Here is a 21,351-nt window from a genome sequence, read left to right as displayed (position 1 = left end):
TAAGATTATATAGTGAATTGTATAAGGTGTTCGTATACATGTGAAACAGTATTCAATTATATTTATTACTTGTATAAGGTTTACACATACATGTGAAACTGTTATATGAGGTTGTCTTTTATTTGTTTTGGCAGTATGATTCTATGTATAAGATTTCATTATACATGTATTAATACTTTATTATTAATTGTATAAGGTGTACACATGCATGTTTACTAATGTTCTAAAATTTTGTAACCTTATACATGAAACGATATTGTAACATTGAATTGGTTGATCCATACAAACGCTTCACTACATGTATATTATTATAGCATAAAACGTTACAATGATATCTGCAAAAGAAAAATTTCTCACGAAAATATTGTACGATGATATAGATATCATGTCAAAATATTTCATCATACATAAGTCTATATGTATGATGAGTCATTATACATTAGTATACCTGATTTTTACACATTTTATAATGTATAGGAATAATCAATACAATAGTAATTACATTAACCGGAATAACACATTAAAAAAATGAACTTTTAAAAATCTATAACAATCAAATTTCCCATATTTATTCAACATATAATATAATACAATACATATCAGAAAAAATAATAAAATTTAACAATTATAATACGACAACTACAATTTCTATTAAAATATGTATTAGCAACACTATTCTATGTTCATATTAATTTTTTTGAGGGCTGGAGAAAGCAGTAGAAGATGTTTTCTTTTCATTGAACGCAATTCAACAAAGAAGAAAATTTAATGTGATGTTTAACATATTTTTTGAATTTAAATTTCAGTTACTATATTTAATAATACACCACTAAATGGTGAGTAATTAATGACGTGAATTAAGAAACAAATTGATATTATCAGATTTATCTTTCCTTAAATATAGTCTAATCAGCTTTATCATACATTCCTGCAATGTATGAGGATTGACCAGATATATGAGTATCTTTCTCAAAATCGGGAGCGAGAAAGACTGAAGGGATTTTATGTTTAAGTTTGAGTTTGTTATTCACCCGCTCATTTATAAGCTCAACCAATTTTAGCAGAGTTAAATATTAAATTCTTTTATGAAAGTTTTTCAAGTATATAATATACATCCGCAAAAAGCCTCATGACCTAGTGGTGAGCGTAATAATAGTGACATTTGTCAATATGTTATCGACCTGTTTACTAAGATCATCCTAAATTATAAGGGATTAACTTGTGTCCACTGCTAGTGGACACAACTTTTTACACTGGCAGTGGACCCCATCGAAATAGTGTAGCAACTGCTGAAAAATATGCAACAATTATTGAATAATTTATCTAGCAAATGCTTCATCAACTGCAACATTTCACAGTAATTGTTGCATTATGCTATAACAACTACGTTAGTTGTTGAACGTTTCATAGCAATTGATGCATTAAAACAACTAAAATTGAGTTAAATAATCGCTGATTGATTGGATCAATCATATTTAATGATAAATAGTGTGATGAAGCATTTGCAGAATAAATATTCAGCAACTGTTGTATATACTTTTAGTAGTTGCTGCAGTTTGAAGCATTTGCTAGATAAATTATTCAACAATTGTTGCATATTTTTCAGTAGTTGGTACACTGTTTCGGTGGGGTCCACTACTAGTGTAAAAAAGAGTGTCCACTGGCAGTGGATTTAAGTTTTTTCTGAAATTATTAAGAGATTAAGTACCATCAACTTTGCTTTTCCCTGTAGCAGCAGATGTATTCTCTTTTCCTGTGGATATGCTGATACTCCGAGGCGAGGAACACACATATTCAAGGCCTTAGCACTTGTTAGACTTACCAGAGAAGTTGTACCTAGAATGATCGTTACTGGAATGGACGTGATTGTTAGACTTACCAGAGAACTGCAGAAACAAACATCCAATCCACCCAGAGCTTATTTTGGCTACAGTTGATGAAGCTGCAAGTGCTGATGCTTGAATGTAATTTTTGTAGTTTTCTATGAACAGATGAAAAATGAGGTGGCATAAGTATAATCAGTGCTCTCAATATATCGTTGATAAAATTCTAGATATCGTTGATAAGCATAATCAGTGCTCACCAATTTGATTCATTTCACAATCTTTCTCACCAACTTGATCATTCGATACACAATCTTCCTCAGATTCATAAGGAAGTTCATCAAGTTCTCTACACAATTGCAACAATCTTTTATGTGCGAACAGATAATATTTTTCAGACCTCGTAGCTTGTGCAGCTAGCCCCATAGAATGCATCATGATGTTATTAAACCACAAAGTAGAAGGCATCACATTAGTTATTTCACTAGGATGATCAATAGATTTTTCTTTGGTTGCATTTCTAGTCCATCGATCTAACAAATAATGTGTTGGAAGTGAGTGAATTTGTTTCTTTATGAATACTATCAGTACATGTCTACATAGAATTCCCATGAACTCAAATTTGTGGCACAAACAAACAGTTTTTTTCAATGCAAGATTCAAACTGACCTTATATGTCGGTTTTTGTCTTTGAAGCTGATGCACTTTATAAACGTTTATTCCATCCTTAACCTCAAACTTTTCAGAGACAAATTTTTGAGACTGAATTAGTTCTTCTTGAAAAATCTGAATTATTTTTCTACTGTATTTTTTCGCCGCTTCATCCTCCATACAATACAAAGTTTTCAAGACAGACCTTGGATATTTAGTCTTGTAATCCTTCTCCCTTACTTTATCATATCGAGCGTCTATAGCTTTATCATATTGCACTACAAATACACTCACTGGAATACTAGAATTCAAATAATCCTTCAAAAATTTATTTATACTCTCACTTCTTTGACTAGTTGACATGCCTGCACAAAAAATAGTATGCACATATGCAGATATTCATTTTTCACGAGTTGCATATATTCTTTGCAACCAACTATTTTCTGCTAAATCATATATTTTCATTATTTCACTCCATATTATCTCAAATTCCTCGGGGGTGGTCGTCCCATGAATACACCAACTAAACTTGTTACTGAAATCGTCATACTGATGATAAACATGACTTAGATGTTCTGGAATCTTCTTTGTTATGTGCCACATACAAAAGTGGTGTGCACTGTCAGGAAATACCCTTGCAATTGCATTTGTTATGGCAACATCCTGATCAGTTATAATCGTACGAGGTGCCACTTCAAACATTGCCTCTTGCCAAGTGCGAAGTAACCACTCAAAAGTGTCTTGCGTTTCATCCCAAAGAAGAGTACAACCAAACAAAATAGATTGATGATGATTATTAACCCCGGTAATTAGAATAAAAGGCATCTTGTATTTTTTCATTAAATAGGTCGGATAAAAAACAACCACTTCTTCAAAATTCTTATAAGCAATCCTAGATCTAGCATCAACCCAAAATCAATTAGCTAAACAACCATGAACAGCCATTTGTATAGCGTAAAAGAAACTTGGATTCTCTGATTGACGCTTTTGAAAATATTGAAGCATCAGTTTTGCATCTCCTTTTTCGAGATCTTTTTGTCTCCTAGTTCGTAAATAATTTTGAATATCTTGACCTGTTAAATTAAGTTGATCTACACCCCCAGCTTGAGTTATCAAAATTGATGCTATTTTACTTGGTCGGACTCCTGAATTATCAAGCAAATTAATAAGATTTTTTTGGGCCTCAGACTTTTTTCTTTTTGATCACAAGAATTTTTAACTATTTGGAAATGCAACGTCATGATTGTGCTTAGTGACAAGTCTACAGACCACTCATTTACCTTCTTCTTTCTTTGATATATATACAACAACACTTTGCATCCTTCTCTAGTTTCATCTCGTAGTTTATTACATTCTACATTTTTCCTTGATCTTGTCATACGACCTCGGCGGAGACTAAAACCACTACGATGAGCTTAATCAAGATAAAACTTAAATGAATCAAACTCCTTACCGATGATGTTGGGTGCTGCAAATTTTCAACATCTATATAGGGAACAATCTGTCCAGTTTCATCCATGTTAGTTTCCTCTGATGGAACTTCAACTCTTATATTTCCCTCTTCTAAGTTTGAGTTTTCCATTAATCCTGCGAAACACAATCATAAATATTAGGTAACAACCCATCTTTAAGCCTTTCATAATAAGAAACTACAGCATTATCTGCTACATTACTACAAGCGCAAGCTTTTATAACTAGTTAAAAGTCACAAAAAATAAACTAAAAGAGGAGAAAAAGTTTGATGTGCTGCTACAGGAAAAGAGAATACATGTGCTGCTACAGTGAAAAGCAAAGCTGATGGTGTAAAAATTTGGTGCATTTCGTTATGGGTCCTATATTGTGAAGAAATATTGCACACAAGATGATCGATGAAATGCCGCATTGAACTTAGAATAAGTAAATAAAGCTTTGCTGGTTGTTTCAATTATTACTATGACGGGAGTGCGTAGTGTTGTGAAAACGAACCTTATACCTCGAGCTGCTAAGATTTTGACTACAGTCAATACACGTGGAGTGACGTTCACGTTTTATCACCGCTCAGAACAAGTGTACGATGAGCCTTTGCCATGCGAATGGTACGACAAAGCTTTGTCGAAGTTAACAAAATGGAGCCACTCGCTAAAGAATGTGGACGTAATTGATGGAAAGCTAGTAAATGTTGATAATGACTCTAGAGTTTACGATGACAACTTGGAGGAAAAGCTGTATGCTTTTAAATCACTTGCTAGGACGTTTATTGGTGGTCCATCAATGCAGGAATCGATAAAAAATAATGTGGTGCGTGCATTAGGTGATGTACGATGTGATGATCAACGCGTTTTCTGTTTCAGTAAAGCTAGCGAGAGAGAAGCAATAACAGTTGATTCACTCAAGAAAGTGTCGGAGTTCTTGAATGTTTCTGCACAACAAAGGAAGCTTGTCAGGCAAGCAATATGTGAGCAGGTGACAAAGTACCCGATATGGATAGGGGCGATCGAGGAGATACTGAATGGCTTGAGATGTGAAATCGATGAAATGAGTTGTAGATGTTCGAGTAAAGAAATTAGAATGGCGCAACAAATAGTTACGACTTGTCAAAAGTTTTAGAAAATGCAACTTGTTTTGACCCGGAATCCACTTCATGGATGCGCCTCGCACCTGCAAAAGGCGTGGGAAGGTGTTCTTGAGATGTTCGACGACCTTATTGATTGCTTGAGTGAAGAGAGAAAGTTAACTTCGGAGGTAAAGAAGCTTGAGGTCATGAAAGAGGGGCTTTATTAGATTAGGGATGTTTTCATCGACAAAAACATTGGATATAAGGAAGCTCGCCACCAAGAGAGTTTAGTGCATAAAAAGTTGACGAAGACATTGGGCCACTCATCGCGGTGTGTGTTCACACTTCTTCTTTATTATCTTTACGAAAACATCTGGGATATTGATGTTGAAGTATGTGGAGGACTTTATGCAATTGGTAACGGGGATAAGTTTCATCTGTGCATGGGAAAGATCCTAACTTCCGATGAGCATAATATGCTGCAGAGCGGGGTAAAGCAGCTAAGCAGAGCTCTGGGGCTTTTCAAGTTTGTATGGGAGACGGCAAGAATGAAAGGCGACCTAGAAGTACAAGGCCATCTGTGGTGCATTGGTGCCAAGAATAAGTCATTTACCTATAGAAATAATATGTTCTTGCTGCATTCTATTAGTTGATGATGTGAGAGACCGTGAAAGCTAAAAAGGTGGAAGATGCATTCATCGATGAATGTGTATAGTAGGTTAGTATGTAACAACTATTTGCTGCCATCAAAATGCATCTCTACTGTCATATCAATTTCAATGTGTTACTTATGATGGGGAAACTGTATGCCTGCGTAACAACACAATCATCACGTCATTTGTTTGTTACAGATGGTCTATTCATATACTTTATCTCATATACTAGTTTTGCTATTCAAATTGTAATCTATTGTCATTAATATTCTTCCGTTTTATACTTGTCATGTTCCACCTAGTTTTGATAATTTTGTGATGTTGCTCAATTCTGAACTTCTTCAGCTTAGCTGGTAAAGTTGCTGTCATGTGACCAGGAGGTCAAGGGTTCAAGCTTTGGAAACAGCCTCTAACAGAAATGCAAGGTAAGGCTGCGTACAATACACCATTGTGGTGGGGCCCTTCCCTTGACCCTGCGCATAGTGGGAGCTTTAGTGCACCGGGCTGCCCTTTTTTTTTCAGTTTAACTGGTGGTCTTTCCCTTGCTGCTTGTGACGAGGACTCAGTTATCTTCCCATTTATTTATTTGAAGTTTGGAAAATGTTATGAATCTCAGGTTCCGTGAGCTTAAAAGATGACGTGATAGGGTACATCAATGATGTTTACAGTAAATAAAGGTCAAATTCTATAGTATAACTTGAGCCCTAGTTAATTTTCCATAGAGGTAGAAAAGAGTCCTGGACACCAATAACTACAATGGTAGGACATGATGATGAATGTCATAGCATCCTTTAATTTGCTGTTTGTTGTTGCACTTTCACTCGGAAATTACATTTGAACAGTATATATTAAGTCACTGAAATCTTAGATAGTTAAAAACAAAGGAAATGCTTAGGAATGCAACAACGATAAAACAACAACCACATACTCAGTGAAATCCCACAAGTAGGATCCGGGGAGGGTGGGATATATGCAGACTTCACCTTACATTTGTGGAGTAGAGGCAGTTGCCGACATACCTTAAGCTATTTACATTGCTTCTTAAATTTCTAGGATAGCTATAGTGTCCACTAGGGGTTTTTCTTTACATCAAAATATGAAATAACAACAGAGAGTTCGTCTTGATCTTCTGAATTTGGTTACTCATGCGTTGAAGGCATCTCAAGTTTCTTTCCCTCCAAACGGTCCACCAAATACACAGTGGGATCATCTTCAACTTTCTTATGTTTGGGTAAACATCCTGCCCCGTTCCAGCATTTCAACTGCTCCAAAGAGCTTTTAGGCATTGCCCATTTGATACCTCTCATGCTTAAAAAGATATTCCAGATTGAGTAAGTCAGCTCACATTGTTAAAAAAAAAAAAAGTGACAGCTAGTTTCAGCCTAAGTTGCTCGGACTCTCTGGAAATCTCCCGCTTGAAAGAGATGCAACATGGAAACATTGTGAGGTATACTGTGGCAATATGGTCTTTATATACTACTACTGAAAATATTATTATATGGACGTGATTGCAATGAGAGTGATTGAGGCTGTTATTCTCTAATTCTTATGGTTATTCAATAAATATAATGTAGATTATGCGGTTTATGCATAATTCGAGGTCCCCTCCATATCAGGTCACTCAGGGCCTTCACTATTACAGTTTCTTGAGCAGTAAAATATTGATTTTTTCCTGGCATAGGTCCTCTTCATTTTACCCCTTGTTTCAGCGCGTAAGATTAATTTCGAAATTGCCATAATTATTATCTTAATTATATTCCCGTCAATCAATCAAGCAATACCAAATTCATATTAATCAAGATCCTGAGCAAGTACTGAACATCAATAAATAAGTTTTGTGGAGAATATAATGTGATATAATAAACTTTAGTTCCATTTTTTAAGGGTGTAATTTGAAGTCAAGATTAATCTAATTAATTGGTATTACACTCCAGGTAGTTGAGCCAGCAAAGACACTCACTCATGTGTTGTCTTTTGTCGTGATTAGAAATTAAGATGTCTTACCTCCAGATTAAAATTTGTACAACTAATTTCTCAAATTTGATGTTATGTATCCCATATGGGATGTAAATTAATTTCAAAACTATAATATCGAGATAACAGGTTTCAGGTTCGAGTCTCTATAGATATGAAGTTGCCTTTGTTACGGAACATCTAGTCCTCTATGTGGGACTTCTGGGCGCAAATTCAAATTTAATCGGACTTTAGTGTGGATACCAGAAAAAAGAAAACCAGGCTTTGCTAGTTGTATTAATCAACAAGCATATAGTAGTAGATAACTTTCTTTGACCAAATATTGGAAAACTTGTACAACTAGCAAGACAATCCATACCTAAATATTTTATGTTCATCCATATTTTCCAAGCACAACAAAGCGAATAATACAGCAAATTTTTTCCTACTTTTTTCTTTCAAACGTTTTAATAAAAATAAATGTTATTATTATTATTATGAGATATTGATCATGAAAAGCACAAGCGAAGAAGAGAAACCTAACGATAACTCGAATAAATTTATATCAATAAGGATTATATGACCAGGTGAATAGGATCCCTCTATTCTTAACTAAATCACTCTGGTTCGAGCTCAAAGAACAAAAATAAAAACATACTTAATGGCTTTATGTGGTGTGAATTCGATTCAATTGGCCCCTCAAAACGAACACGAAATAAGAAAATATTTTTTTTGGTTATATTTATTTCAATTTTTAAAACTAGATTATCAATTTAGACTTTTATATTTCGGTCATTTTCCTTCGTTCCCTTTGGGTAGGTAATGAGATCGTGAGAAGACAACTACGACAGGAGGACGGAGAAGAAGGTGAGATGGATATGATCTCTCCTTTCTTTAATTAGCGATCTCAAATTGAGTTTTGAAAATGAAAAAAAAAAAACAAAAAAACAAATCTAGATAGAAAATGATTCATATTTCTTGAACTAGGTTATTGGTAAGTCATTTATACTTATGCTCAATACATAATAGACCTTCTGAAATGATTACAAAATTGAATAATATTTTCACTCGAGTTCACTTTATATCCAATTAAACTAAGTTTGGATCGAGTTATTATACTATTTTGTGGAGTAGACATAACGTTCAATACTAACTCGTTTTTTTATATTATAAATTTTAAAAAAAGTATAGTTAGTATATATATCTTAAAATTATAAAAGTTGCATTCGTTGAATGTGATAAAGAAGACTTGGTAAACTCTAATTGGATGAATGAAATTGCCATAATTATTATCTTAATTACATTGATTCCCGTCAATCAAGCAATACCAAATCTAGATAAGTCTTTGATTAAAAAAAGAAATAAAAAGTTCTCCATAAAAAAGTTTGAACTTATCAATGGGTCATGCATATGACTTTCAATCTATTTTTTTTTTAACAAGTTGAATCTATCACTTCGTATTTTAGATTTTCAAGGGATGTACTGAACCACACGATGTGTGATGATCTTTCAGCCGTTGATCAGTTTTCGAGTAGGTAATGTGACATGCACATGACTTTTTATCTAATTTTTTTTGTAACAAGTTTGACTTCAACTTGTCTCTCCGTCTTCCAAAATTTTCAAGGAGTGTACTGAACACCATACAATGTGTGATGTTCTTTCAGTCGTTGAGCCCTATCTTTATTATCATTTTTCGAGTAGGTAATGTGATATGCACATGACTTTTGATCTCGTTTTTTTAAAACAAGTTCAACCTATCTCTCCGTCTTTCAAATTTTCAAGGGATGTACTGAACCACATGCTGTGTGATGCTTTTTCAACTGTTGAACCCTACCTTCAATAGAGTCGTACGAGTAGATAATAAGTGGTTAAACAAAAAAGATAACTGTTCACGAGACTTTCAAATTCTTTAGCTCACTTTCCTTTCAATGTACATGAGAAATGAGTTGTGCACGTACATAAAAAGTTAAAGAAGACAAAAAGAGAAGGCAGAATGAACTTTCCTATCAACATTCACAATTTATTTATCATAATCAAAATTATATTCACAAATATGAATATGTTCCTTTCATGGTATAAGTACCACACTATGCAAACAAAATGACATTAAAAAAAATACATCAAATCAAATGATTCTTCTTTATCTCTTTTGTACTATTACACGTGCAAATATACCAACCCTAAAATTACAAATAATTCACTAAATTACAAAGTATTCACCTACCACCCTTAATCAGAGCTCTCGAGTTCGAAATCTGAGTACGAAGAAAATTTTGTTGGGAGCTATACCTCCTTAATGAGATCTGCAATGCGTGATCTAAATTAGTCGAGGCTCCAATATGAACACTGAACATCGAGTGGGAAACAAAAAAAACTCATTGCCTAATAATTTTCTTGATTAACTTTCCACCTAATAAAATTATTAAAATTCAACTCATCAATGAGCAATAACCCTATTGGTTCTTTTCCCTGTTGACTTAATCAACTTTGACCAAAACCCTTCTTTCTTTTTCTTTCCATTAATTCCAACTCTACCCCCTCTAGCAACAAATGCTATTGACCTACTCTTCTTCAACCCCCCTCCTACACCACCTCCTCCTCCAGAGCCGGCGGCCGCTAGCGTAACGAATGAGTAGTGGCCGCCAGCTACGTCGGACGTGATCCGACGATGTCCAAGCCCGCCAGGTGGCGAGGTATTATTGGAGGAGGAAGCAGAGGAGGATAATGAAGAAGGTATTATTGAAGATATTGTAGTAGTAGTTGTTGTACCATTAATCTTTGAGAGCTTTTCTCTTAGGCAACATGAACATACTCCTGGTTGTTGTTTGTGTTGTGGATGCTTCTTGCATATAATTACTGGCTCTGAAAATGCCATTGATGATGATGATGATCAAGATTCTTCGAAAATCGATTTTACGATATAGACGCTTATAACCTTGAAACTTAAGTTTCTCTATATACTTTTGTACCTTTATCGTTTTTGGTCACGTAGATTGAGTTTTGAACTATGCAAGAAAATATGATGAGAATAGGTTTATATATAGTGAGAGATGTGTGGGGTGGGGGTGGGGGTGGGGGTGGGGGTGGGGGTGGAGGGTTAGGTAGGGTGGTATAGAGGGGTGGGTGGGTGTTATCATAGAAGGAAAGTGTGTGGAGGATGCATGGGTGAATTTTAGCCCGTGTGAAATTAAATTGGAAATTGTGTACTATTATTTTATTTGTGGTTATACAGACAGAATTTATTAATTAAGAAACGTATATGGTCCGTGTGGGACACGAACCGACTTTGCTTTTCGTTACGTTTCTCCGTTTTATTTTATTTGGCTCGTATAATTCAAAAAAATAACATAAATATACATTTTAATTTATCATATTTATACAAATTCAAATCCTTATAAAGTTATTATAAATTTTTTAACTAATTATGTATTTTCATTGAATATATTGGGAGCTAATTATGTATCTGAATCAATTCAAAATTGAAAAAAATATATCACAAGCTAATTATGTATCTTTATAAAGGAAAAAATATGTTTTCGTTGGATGTATTATGTATCTCGACAGAGCTAAAATAAAAAAAAATATATCGAAAGCTAGTTATATATTTTTATAAATTATAAAGGAAAAAATGTATTTTCGTTGGATGTATTGGAAGCTAATTGTATTGTATTGGAAGCTAATTGTATATCTCGACAGACTCAAAATATGAATTTTCATTAATTATTCAAATGCCAAAATTTTCTGTAATTAAGTTCTAAACTATCGAAATTTATGTTATTTGCGGAATAATTTTTCTCCCCATATTATCTTTAGTATTGAAATAATTATTTCCTCCGCTTTAATTTATGTGACATAATTTAATGAGCATAAAGTTTGATAAATAAGAGAAGGCTTGTTATGTTTACTAAATTATCCCTGACGTCCCTTTAATACTTACTTTTTAATTAATTTTCTTGTTAAATGAGACTCAATAAAAATAAAATGGGACAGTGTCGTTAGATAATTGTCAAATAAAAAACTATGATATTTTTTAGAACAAATTAAAAAAGAAAGTGCATCACATAAAATTGAAGCGAAGAAAGCATATAAAATAATAAAAATAGTTAAATTTAGAGTTACAAAACATTATTGATAAAGTTAATTTAGTAACTACATTTTTAATTAACGCTTTCTTATGGAATGTGCGAGGTCATAAAGTAATATAAAACGGAGGAAATAATGATAGTAATTAACTTATTGGTTGATGAAAGTTCAATGTTTAGCACGCATAATAATCGTTAGTATATAGCATTTTCCTTTTCCTGGTTAATACTATCAGTTACTAATCACACTTCGGAACTTTTATTTACTGTTTAACCTATAAACATTAAGCAATTTATATATTCAATTATAACTAATTGTGAAATGACGTCCAAATCAATAATACTAAAATGGACTACCTTCAAGTTGTTAGATTAGTTGAATTGTATAACCGCATTATAAAAGTTTATTTGTATATTTTTATTTATTTAATTATATTTTTAGCATATCATTCATGTGGGAGTTTTTTTTTTTCTTCTTCACGAATTGTGTATATGAAATTCATTTCCAAAATGGAGGGCAGTGTAAATTAAAATTCAAGACTTTTGTTCGCTTCGACATCAAGGTGAATTATATAATCACTTCATCTAAATTTTAATTTATTAGAAAGAATAAATGTTTAGTTACTCAATTTTGTCTTTAACAATAATGGCTTTAGTATTATTTGGGACCTCATGTAGTGTTAATCCAAAATTAGGTGGCAACTTTTAAAAAATAGTAATTAGTAGTACTAATTGTTCCATATGAAATACGTGTGATTTTTACTTGTTAAGTGTTTTTTTTCTTTCTCACAAAATTATTATAATGTAAAACAAAAAGATACTGATACTCTATATATTTGAAATTACTATATCTAATAATAATTTTGTCGACAAATTGCTGAGATGAATTATATATTTTGGTAATGACGTATATAATTTGTCTCTAAGTAGTCAAGTATATATGATTAATTAATTAAACACCTACCTAGAACAGGACTCTCTTTTTTTTTTTTTTTTTACAAAAAATATTATTATTAAGTTTTGGTCAAGAAAAGACTGCCATATATTAATGCGTGTGATGCAATATACTCATATACACGTAAGAAGATTAATTTTTTTAAAAAAAATGGAAAAAGAGGGATTACGTGTTAATTAAGTGGGCCATTTTTGATATATTTGGTCAAATTAAAGTCTTTAACGTTACTTTTGCGGCTTAAATTGAGAATATTAAGTCAAAAATTTCACATTAAGAAAATAACAACCTGATATGCATGCACACGAGGGCTTCAACTCTTGTTTTATGTAAGAAAATAATTATTAGGGGTTCATTTAATAAATTAAACTTATTAATTATTGTCTTTGCTTCAAAAAGAATGATCGATTTTTTTTTTATTTCGTTTAAAAAATAATGATCTCTTTCCCTTTTTAAGAATTTTTTTTTTAACTTTTTCTATGGTACGTTGAAGACCACAAGATTGAAGACATCTTGATACATTTGACATATCTTTAATTTAAGAACACAAGATTCAAAAGTCTTCTTTATTCTCTTAAACTTCGTGCCAAGTCAAACTAAGTCATCTTTTTGAAACGGAGGGAGTATGTACTAATCCCTCAACCCCATTTTACTCGTTTTAATTTGATATTGCATATTGATTAAGAAAAATAATTAATAACATGACTATTTTATCATAGTATCCCTATTGAATGATGTTTATATTTTAATTTGGAGAAAAAATAATTAATACTGAGGGTAAAAAAGAAAAAAAAATTCTCTTGTCTTGATTAATGAAAAATAACAAGTATATGAGAAATCAAATTAGAAAAATTTGGGAACAAGAAAATGAGACACAAGGAATACTTTATATAGTCATTTAATGATAAGCGTTAAAGAGAATATGACAAATTCTTAATTTCATAAATTTAACAACTAAAGTAAATTAAGTATTTTTAGTAATAAGTCCAACTAAAATCAAACGGGGGAAGATAGCATAGGAAATACTGTTTTTGATGTAAACATGTTGATTTCTTTTTTTTCATATAACATAAGTATAACAATTACGTACTTATTATATAGATGTAAAAATTAAAGAAGAAGAAAAAAACAGTTATACTCCCTCCATTCAGTTTTGGTTGTCATTTGCTTTGACACACCTATTCAGAAAAATAATTAATAACATAATTATATTATCATATTAATCCTATTAAATGATATTTATACTGTATCTTGAAATTAATTTGGAGTAAAATTTTTTTTTTGCTAAGGATAAAATATGAAAAAGAAGTTTTTTCTTGATTTGTCAAAAATGACAAGTAAAAATAAAAATATAATTCAAAAACTAGTGACAAGTAAAAGCGAACAGAGGTGGCAGCTACTAAAATGTCAAAATTAAAAAATTTGAGAAAATGTCAAAGTGAAAATCAAACTTAGGTGAGCCTACTGAATGTCCATTCTCAAAAATCAATCAATGAAATTACGTTATCTTTATTGTTAAGGGTGTAAATGTTAATGAGTAGTTTATTATAGGCCAAATTCATTGATAGCCCCTCAAACTTGTCTCTAAAAATCACTTAGGCTCCTAAACTAAGATTTGTACCTATCAAACCCCTAAATTCCCTAATTTTGTCCCTATTAGGTATTTATTGCCCACATGGCACTGCGCGTGCTGTGCAACCGCCTGAGGCGCGTGAAAATTAAAAAAATTGTTCATGTGGCAAAAGTTAACGTTAAATAACGTTACTTTTGTCATTCCCTTCAATTTTCCTCTTTTTAACATAAATTTACTCTTCTTCTTTCTTCATTCTCTCCTCCATAGATGAGTTCTCATCAACTTCTCTCATCTCACTATCAAAGATATCTCCTAATTTCTCTTAAATTATTTTTTTCTCTCATTTTCGATGAGAATGTCGGAAAATTCCGTCAATATTAATGTTCCCGATTTTTGTTACTGTTCCGAATTTTGTCCTTTAAGAACTTCAAGGACTCCTTCAAATTCGGGTCGTAGATTTTTTGGATGTAAAGTTCCAAAGGTTTGTATAATTTTCATAGATTTTAATTATTATTATTTTTGATATTTTTTTTTATTATTCTATTGTTTTTTCATTTTAGGAAAATGATGGATGTGGGTACTTTAGATGGATTGATCCAAAACCTTCAATATCTGTGCATCAATATCTTGAGGTAGAATCGAGCTTAATGATTAGGTGCAAAGATGGTGAAAATTCGTGTGATCGATTGAAGCAAAAGCTCAAAGACGTTGAATAAGAGAGGGACACTTTGTGTGAGAAATTGAAAGATAGTGAAGGGAAGTTGATTGCATTGAGGCAAAAACTCAAAAAAGTTAAATTTGAAAGGGAACGTTCTAAGCTCAAATTGAATAGACTTATTCTACTTCTTCTCATTATTCTAACTGTAAAGTGGTTCTTTAATATGGTGTAAGGTGTAGTAGTTAAGTTTGCCTATTGAATAGGCAATTGGATATTGTAATGGTTAGTTTGTAGTAGTAGTTTCGTTAGTTTGTAGTAGTAGTTTGTAGTAGTTGTTTGTTCAGTCTGTAGTTGGCCTAGTTTGTAGTAGTTGTTTGGTTTGTTTGTAGTAGTTGTTTGAATGAATTGTCATATTTTTGTATGACAATCTCATTGTCAATTGGCTACTTTGTGTCTACTTGTGTAGCTACGTAAGGTATTACCATACAGCCTATTTGTAACTACTGAAGGTTATGATAAAAATGAACTATATTACAAGTGCAAGCAGCTGGATATCATATTAACACAGCTCAAGATTGAGCTAAAAACTGCATACATGATGTAAAGGTGTTCAAAAAAAGCTCAACATTGAGCAGAATAGTTCTACTGCAGCATACACCAAAATCATTAATTGTTGCCTAAGAAAAAGCTATTCAAAAACTAGTAACACAATTTGTTCAAAGACATTATCCCTTATTACAGTGCAAATCATTTCTAAATGAACTACTTCTTTGAAGATCCAATTGATGAAAAAGACTTGACTGCTTTCACTTTTTTTCTCTTATTTGCTTTCATTTATTGCAATTGTGTGCTGGTGACTGCATCTTTTTCATTCCACTTTAGGCCACTAGGTTTAAAATCAATATCTATATTGGTTGGTGAAGCACTCCTTAAATTTATACCTCCGTAAAGAACCCTCTCACTTGATGTATCTGGCTGTAAAATTAGACAAAATTGTAAGACAGTGAATATTGAAAACTTGAATGAAAACATTAGGGCAAACATTATTATAGGTAAATAATGAGACAGAAATAAATACATTGTACACGTGGGTTCCAGTTGCTGGATCAAAGTAAACACCAAAATCAGTTGCAGGCCTTTTGTATCCAGTAGCAGCAGCAAATGAGGTAGCATTGTATGACCTCTTATTGGTCGGCAAAGATGGTACTTGACTGGAAGAAACATTTATTCCACTTTCAAATGGGGTCCCTCTTGCATTGGCTATTTTTCTTGACAATCCTCTACCACTCCCTCCTTGACCTCTACCAATTCCTCTTTCACCTCCCCTATCAGCACCAAATTGACCACTACCAGAACCACCATCCCTACCAGAACAACCTTTACCTATACCAGCAACACCTTGACCTCTACCAGCAGCACCTTGACCTCTACCAATTCTTCTTTCACCTCCTCTACCAGCACAAAATTGACCACTACCAGAACCATCATCCCTACCAAAACAACCTTTACCTCTACCAGTAGCACCTTGACCTCTACCAGCCACACTTGACACCTTTCTTTGAGGTGCTCTTGGTACAGCAGCTATATCAGCACAAATAGATCCTGATTAACTGAATTGTGTAGTTGCATATGTATGAAAGGTGGAGCTTGACTGTGCATAAATGCAACACAATATTTTCAACATTTTTCAATAATAATATTAAGCAGGACAAAAAATAATAATATTAAGAAGGACAAAAATATTAAGGCAGCAGAACATATATAACTTACTCTTGTTGTCTGACTTTGAGTGTAGGTATGTCTTGCCATTGCAATGGTGTCACCACAAATAGAACTTGATTGTGGTGATGGTGGATTCCATGAAGCTTCAGGCTGACAGCTAGGTTGACTACTATTACTGCTCCCCATCCCATTCTAACATACAAACAGAAATATGAAAAGCTAAGAAATATGTTAAATTTACAAACTATTATGAAATTCATTTAAGACTTACCATTTTGGCACACATAGTCTTGTTATGGCCAACTTACTTGCACCTTGAACAAGTAATCTTGACATCTTTTTTTGAGAGTTTGCCCCACTTTTTTGGCTCATCCTTCTTCTTCATTCTGTTCTTGCCAGATCTGTCTGGCATCTTTCTTGGTTTTGGAGGTTCAATTGATGGGTTTTTGATTTTCGGCCACATTCTCATATTGGTAATTGGTTGAATGAAATGGCTATTAGACTTAAAAAGGGCTTCTTTCTTATACCAGTGCTCTACATGCTGATCAGGATCTACATTCAAGTAATAATAAGCATAAATGGCATGAGGACAAGGAATACCTCTTAACTTCCATAACCTACAATCACAATACTTATTGTCCAAGTGAACAACAAATGTGTAACCCTCATCCTCAATTTCAAAACCATTAACTCCATTCTATAGAAATCTACACCTATTTGAATATTCCTTGTTAGTTTCTAAAATAGTCCTTGCCATAGGTGCAATGTCTGAAATTCATGTTTCCGCAAATTTAATCATATCTACATGTCTATTGTGATTATGGACTTATGTCTAGCAGCTAAGATTCAAAAATTGAAAGTCTCACACATTTTATTTTCTACAATATCACATTTGGAATGTGTTTTGAAATATGTCCTACACCAAGAAGTAGGAGGATTAATCAGCATGTCCTCAGTTATTTCTTTCTTACCTAGCCTTGACATTGCTTACATCTCCTCTCTAAACTTTACTTCAAAGCTTGCTTTTTCACATCTCCAAAACTGTTTCCTTCTCTCTTTTCCTCTCCGGTGCACATGCCAATTGCTCTAAATATGTCTAGCACACATTCTTCTCTCAGCATTTGGTAGCAGATACATCAAAACAGGAACAAGACCCTGTAATAAGTATTAAGTATTATTAAAACAGGAATATTATTGAAAAATAAAGTCAAGTAATGAGAAAAATAATTAAGTGGTGGTACCTTTTGTTGGTCTGACATTACAGTCAAGCCTTCACCAGTTCCCAGATTTAGATCTGCAATCAGATACCTTATGAACCAGTCCCAGATATGTTTTGTTTTAGTATCCACAACTGCCCATGCAATAGGATACATTTAGTTGTTGCCATTTTTTCCCACACCAACCAACAACTCACCCTTACAAGCTTCTTTGAGAAAGCATCCATCAAAATCAATAATTCTCCTACACCCATCTAACCATCCTTGATTGAAGGCATAAAAGCACACAAAGAAATAAACAAAGAGGTTCTTTCTTGTTTCAGTCTCTTTGTCAATTTTTATCCAACAAGAACTTCTAGGATTTATTGTCTTGATCATATCTGCATAGTTATATAATCTGGCAAATTTCAGCTTCCAATCTCCCATATTCTCCCTCATAACAATCTGTTTATTCTTATAACAAATAGTTTTACCTACATAAAGACCCAACGTCTCTCTTACTAAATCCTGAATTTCCAAATCCTAATGTATGGATGAGAAGCTATTTTGTCCTTGAACTTTTTAGCAACCAGCTTTGAATCACACATCTTGTTCTTGTTTAGAGGTATACATTTGTAAATAGGGTTATAGTTCTTAACAATAAAATCACCTGAATCCCTATCAGTAGAAGCAAACAGCAACCAGTTGCAATGCACTTCACCCTTATTCTATATTTTTCATTAGGTTTTAACTTCACCTGCCTTCTATACTCTACAGCATAATCTGCTACAACTTTTCTAAACTGATTTGCACCCGCAAAAATCATTCTAAGCTCAAACGCAGAAAACTCACAATTTTCATCATACCTAGTTTTATTGCTTCTCCTTCTTCTAGGTAGATCTACTCCTCTAACAACATCTACATCTATCTCTTCACTATCTTCACTCCAACAATCAAAACTATCAATATATTCCTCATCTCCACCCAACTTTTCAGAATATTTGGTAGCCTTACTTTTACCAATATCCCCAAAGCCTCTATCTACACAACCAGCAACTCCCACAGGTACTTCTTCAGTTTCAACAACTTTTTTTCTTGCTTTCTTTGTTGTTGGCTTTTTTTCCCTTCTTTCTTGTCTAAAAGCCCTCAACTCCTCATCAACATCTGAGCCATCTTCTGAAGGAATATCTCCAAGATCTGAATCACTACTCAAATAATCTGATAACTCACTTATTAGCCTATTAACATCTTCTACATTAATGTCTTCTGCATCAGCCTCATCACCTCCTTCTACACCAAAATCTTCTAGGCTAATATCTTCTACATGGATATCTTCTACATTAGCCTCATCACCTCCTTGTACACCAACATCTTCTACATCAGCCTTTCTCTCTTCCTCTACTCCAACAGATTCCCTCTCTATGTTAGCACTATCACCAACACCAACACTTTCTCTTTCTAGGTCTGCACACTCAATAATATCAGGTGCAGGTAAAAAATCAGTGGGACCATCAGGGTCAAGAATTGGTTCATCTAAAACATGATAGACATAAAAATCAATAGAGTCCTTATGTTTTAAATCTTTAATCAGTTCATAGAGATGTCTGTCACTTTTAACGAACTTGAACTTATTAGTTACTGCATCTTGATAATAAAACCCCCTAACAGCTTCATACCTTAATTCTTTAGTATAAAATAACAATTCTAGTATGGAAAAGTAATCCTTGTCAATGTACCTTACCTCTGGCACACAACTTGCAACATATGTAGGGACACCCGTATTAGAAAAGGATCCCCCATGGTGTAATTTTGTGAAAATTATCTCCATTTATTACGTCACGTGTGACAAAGGGTAAAAATTCAAAGTTACTCAACGGAATGGCCACGGAATATACCCAGAGTACACATCAATAAGCTAAAAGATATAACCTTTAATGCATGTTAAGTAAGGAGATTCCCAAAATCATAGGCTTAACAGTGATTTGAAAACCCTAAAAACTATAATATGCTAAAATTTAACAAATACAAATCATAAGAACACTTACACCAGGAAGATCTGAGGAAAATCCCCAAATTTGTCCTTCGATTTGAGTGAAAATTTAGTTAATTTAAGGTTAATTTAGGATTATGAAGAGAGATCAGAGAGAGTTAACGGGGAGAGAGAGAGAAAAACTTCCGTGGAATGAGATTTTTTCCATTTAAAATTAAAATGTATTAAGTATATGTAGAATTAGTTTATACACGTGGAGGGTTTTAAGTGGAATAACTTTCCACATCAGCGGCGTTTGGAGACACGCGCCTGAAAGCTGATGAGATGTGGGCAAAAAATGCTCAATTGGAACCAAATTGGGGGGGTTTAGGGGTTTAATAGGTACAAGCCTTAGTTTAGGAGCCTAAATAAATTTTAGGGACAAATTTGAGGGGCTATCGATGGGTTTGACCTTTCTTATGCTATCACTTCATGTTATACAAAGGATACTGATATATATGCCTTCTTAAAATCTTGAAAAATAAAAAAACATTATTTATTTAAATATAACAGAAAAATTATTTACGCTGACAAATCATATTAGTTAAACTTTTAAAAAAAAATTAACGATCGATAATAGTGTCCAGCTATATACACACACATTTATTATTTCACCTAAATATTTGTTACTTCACTTCATATTATAATAAGACAAGTTCATTGCTGTAATGAAGCAATTTACAACTGTATGTAGTTAGCTGGAGATGTATATAATTAAATATATAAATAGCCAATTCTTCTGATTCAATATAAGCATCATGATTTTAGTCAAATTAATTTGGTCCATAAAAAGTGTTGCTTAGGACATTAAAGGAAAAATACTACTTTCTTTTTTGCTCGTTTGTTAATTTGGTTATCGTATTATTTATTGTTGTTGTTATTCTTCTCTTTATTATCCTTCTACTTTATTTTCTTTTCATGCATGTTGTGATATAACTTTATTGGTTTATCGGAAATAACCTCTCCACCTTCATAAAATAAGGGTAAATCTGCGTACACATCACTCTCATTAGACCATATATACTTGTGAAATTTCACTCAAACATATTATTATTGTTGTTATACTAATTCTTTTCTTGAATCTACTCATTCTCCAGTAAATCATGATATAAAAACCTGAAGAGAAGCAAAATAATTTGAGGAAAAAATAAAGAATAATTCAATTAAATTACTTTCATGATAAATTTTATAAGCTAAAGTATTAAAATTCATCGCTAATTTTATCTAACAATAAATGAACAATATATTATCAAAAATCAAATTATCATGTGTTAGCCACGGACTATCTATCTCTCTCTATATATATTGTAGTGAGCGGTCAAGGGTACGGTCAGTGGCGGAGCCACAGCCAACGAAGGGTGATCAGATGAACACCCTTCGTCGGAATTTTTTTTGAGTATATAGGTTAAAGATAGATATTTATGGTTATATACATGTTGTTGCACACTCTTGACAAGCTAGAGAAGCATAGTCAAGAGTGTGCATTTTCGCATCAACAACTCGGTTTCAAACCTTGGCAAGTGTAG

At 33.0% G+C, this 21,351-nt stretch overlaps 2 protein-coding genes and 1 pseudogene across 2 annotated transcripts; 1 reads left to right on the top strand and 2 right to left on the bottom strand.

The window, feature by feature from the left end:
• Positions 1–1,623: 1,623 nt before the first annotated feature.
• On the bottom strand, positions 1,624–4,056 carry LOC124889277. Its single transcript, XM_047400655.1, has 3 exons — positions 3,928–4,056; positions 2,084–2,141; positions 1,624–1,981 (listed from the first exon to the last, which is right to left on the bottom strand). Exons 1-3 carry the CDS (start codon positions 4,054–4,056, stop codon positions 1,803–1,805), a joined length of 366 nt encoding a protein of 121 aa, XP_047256611.1. The 3' UTR covers positions 1,624–1,802.
• A 3-nt stretch (positions 4,057–4,059) lies between these two features.
• LOC107849512 lies at positions 4,060–5,943 on the top strand (annotated as a pseudogene).
• A 3,669-nt stretch (positions 5,944–9,612) lies between these two features.
• Positions 9,613–10,637, bottom strand: LOC107851635. The gene has a single exon (XM_016696720.2). The coding sequence runs from the start codon at positions 10,486–10,488 to the stop codon at positions 10,051–10,053; it is 438 nt and encodes a 145-aa protein (XP_016552206.1). The 5' UTR covers positions 10,489–10,637; the 3' UTR covers positions 9,613–10,050.
• Between the last annotated feature and the right edge of the window lie 10,714 nt (positions 10,638–21,351).

This window comes from Capsicum annuum, chromosome 12 (genome assembly GCF_002878395.1).
Source record: "Capsicum annuum cultivar UCD-10X-F1 chromosome 12, UCD10Xv1.1, whole genome shotgun sequence".
In the NCBI taxonomy this organism is placed as follows: domain Eukaryota; kingdom Viridiplantae; phylum Streptophyta; class Magnoliopsida; order Solanales; family Solanaceae; genus Capsicum; species Capsicum annuum.
This window is presented reverse-complemented; position numbering and strand designations above follow the sequence as displayed.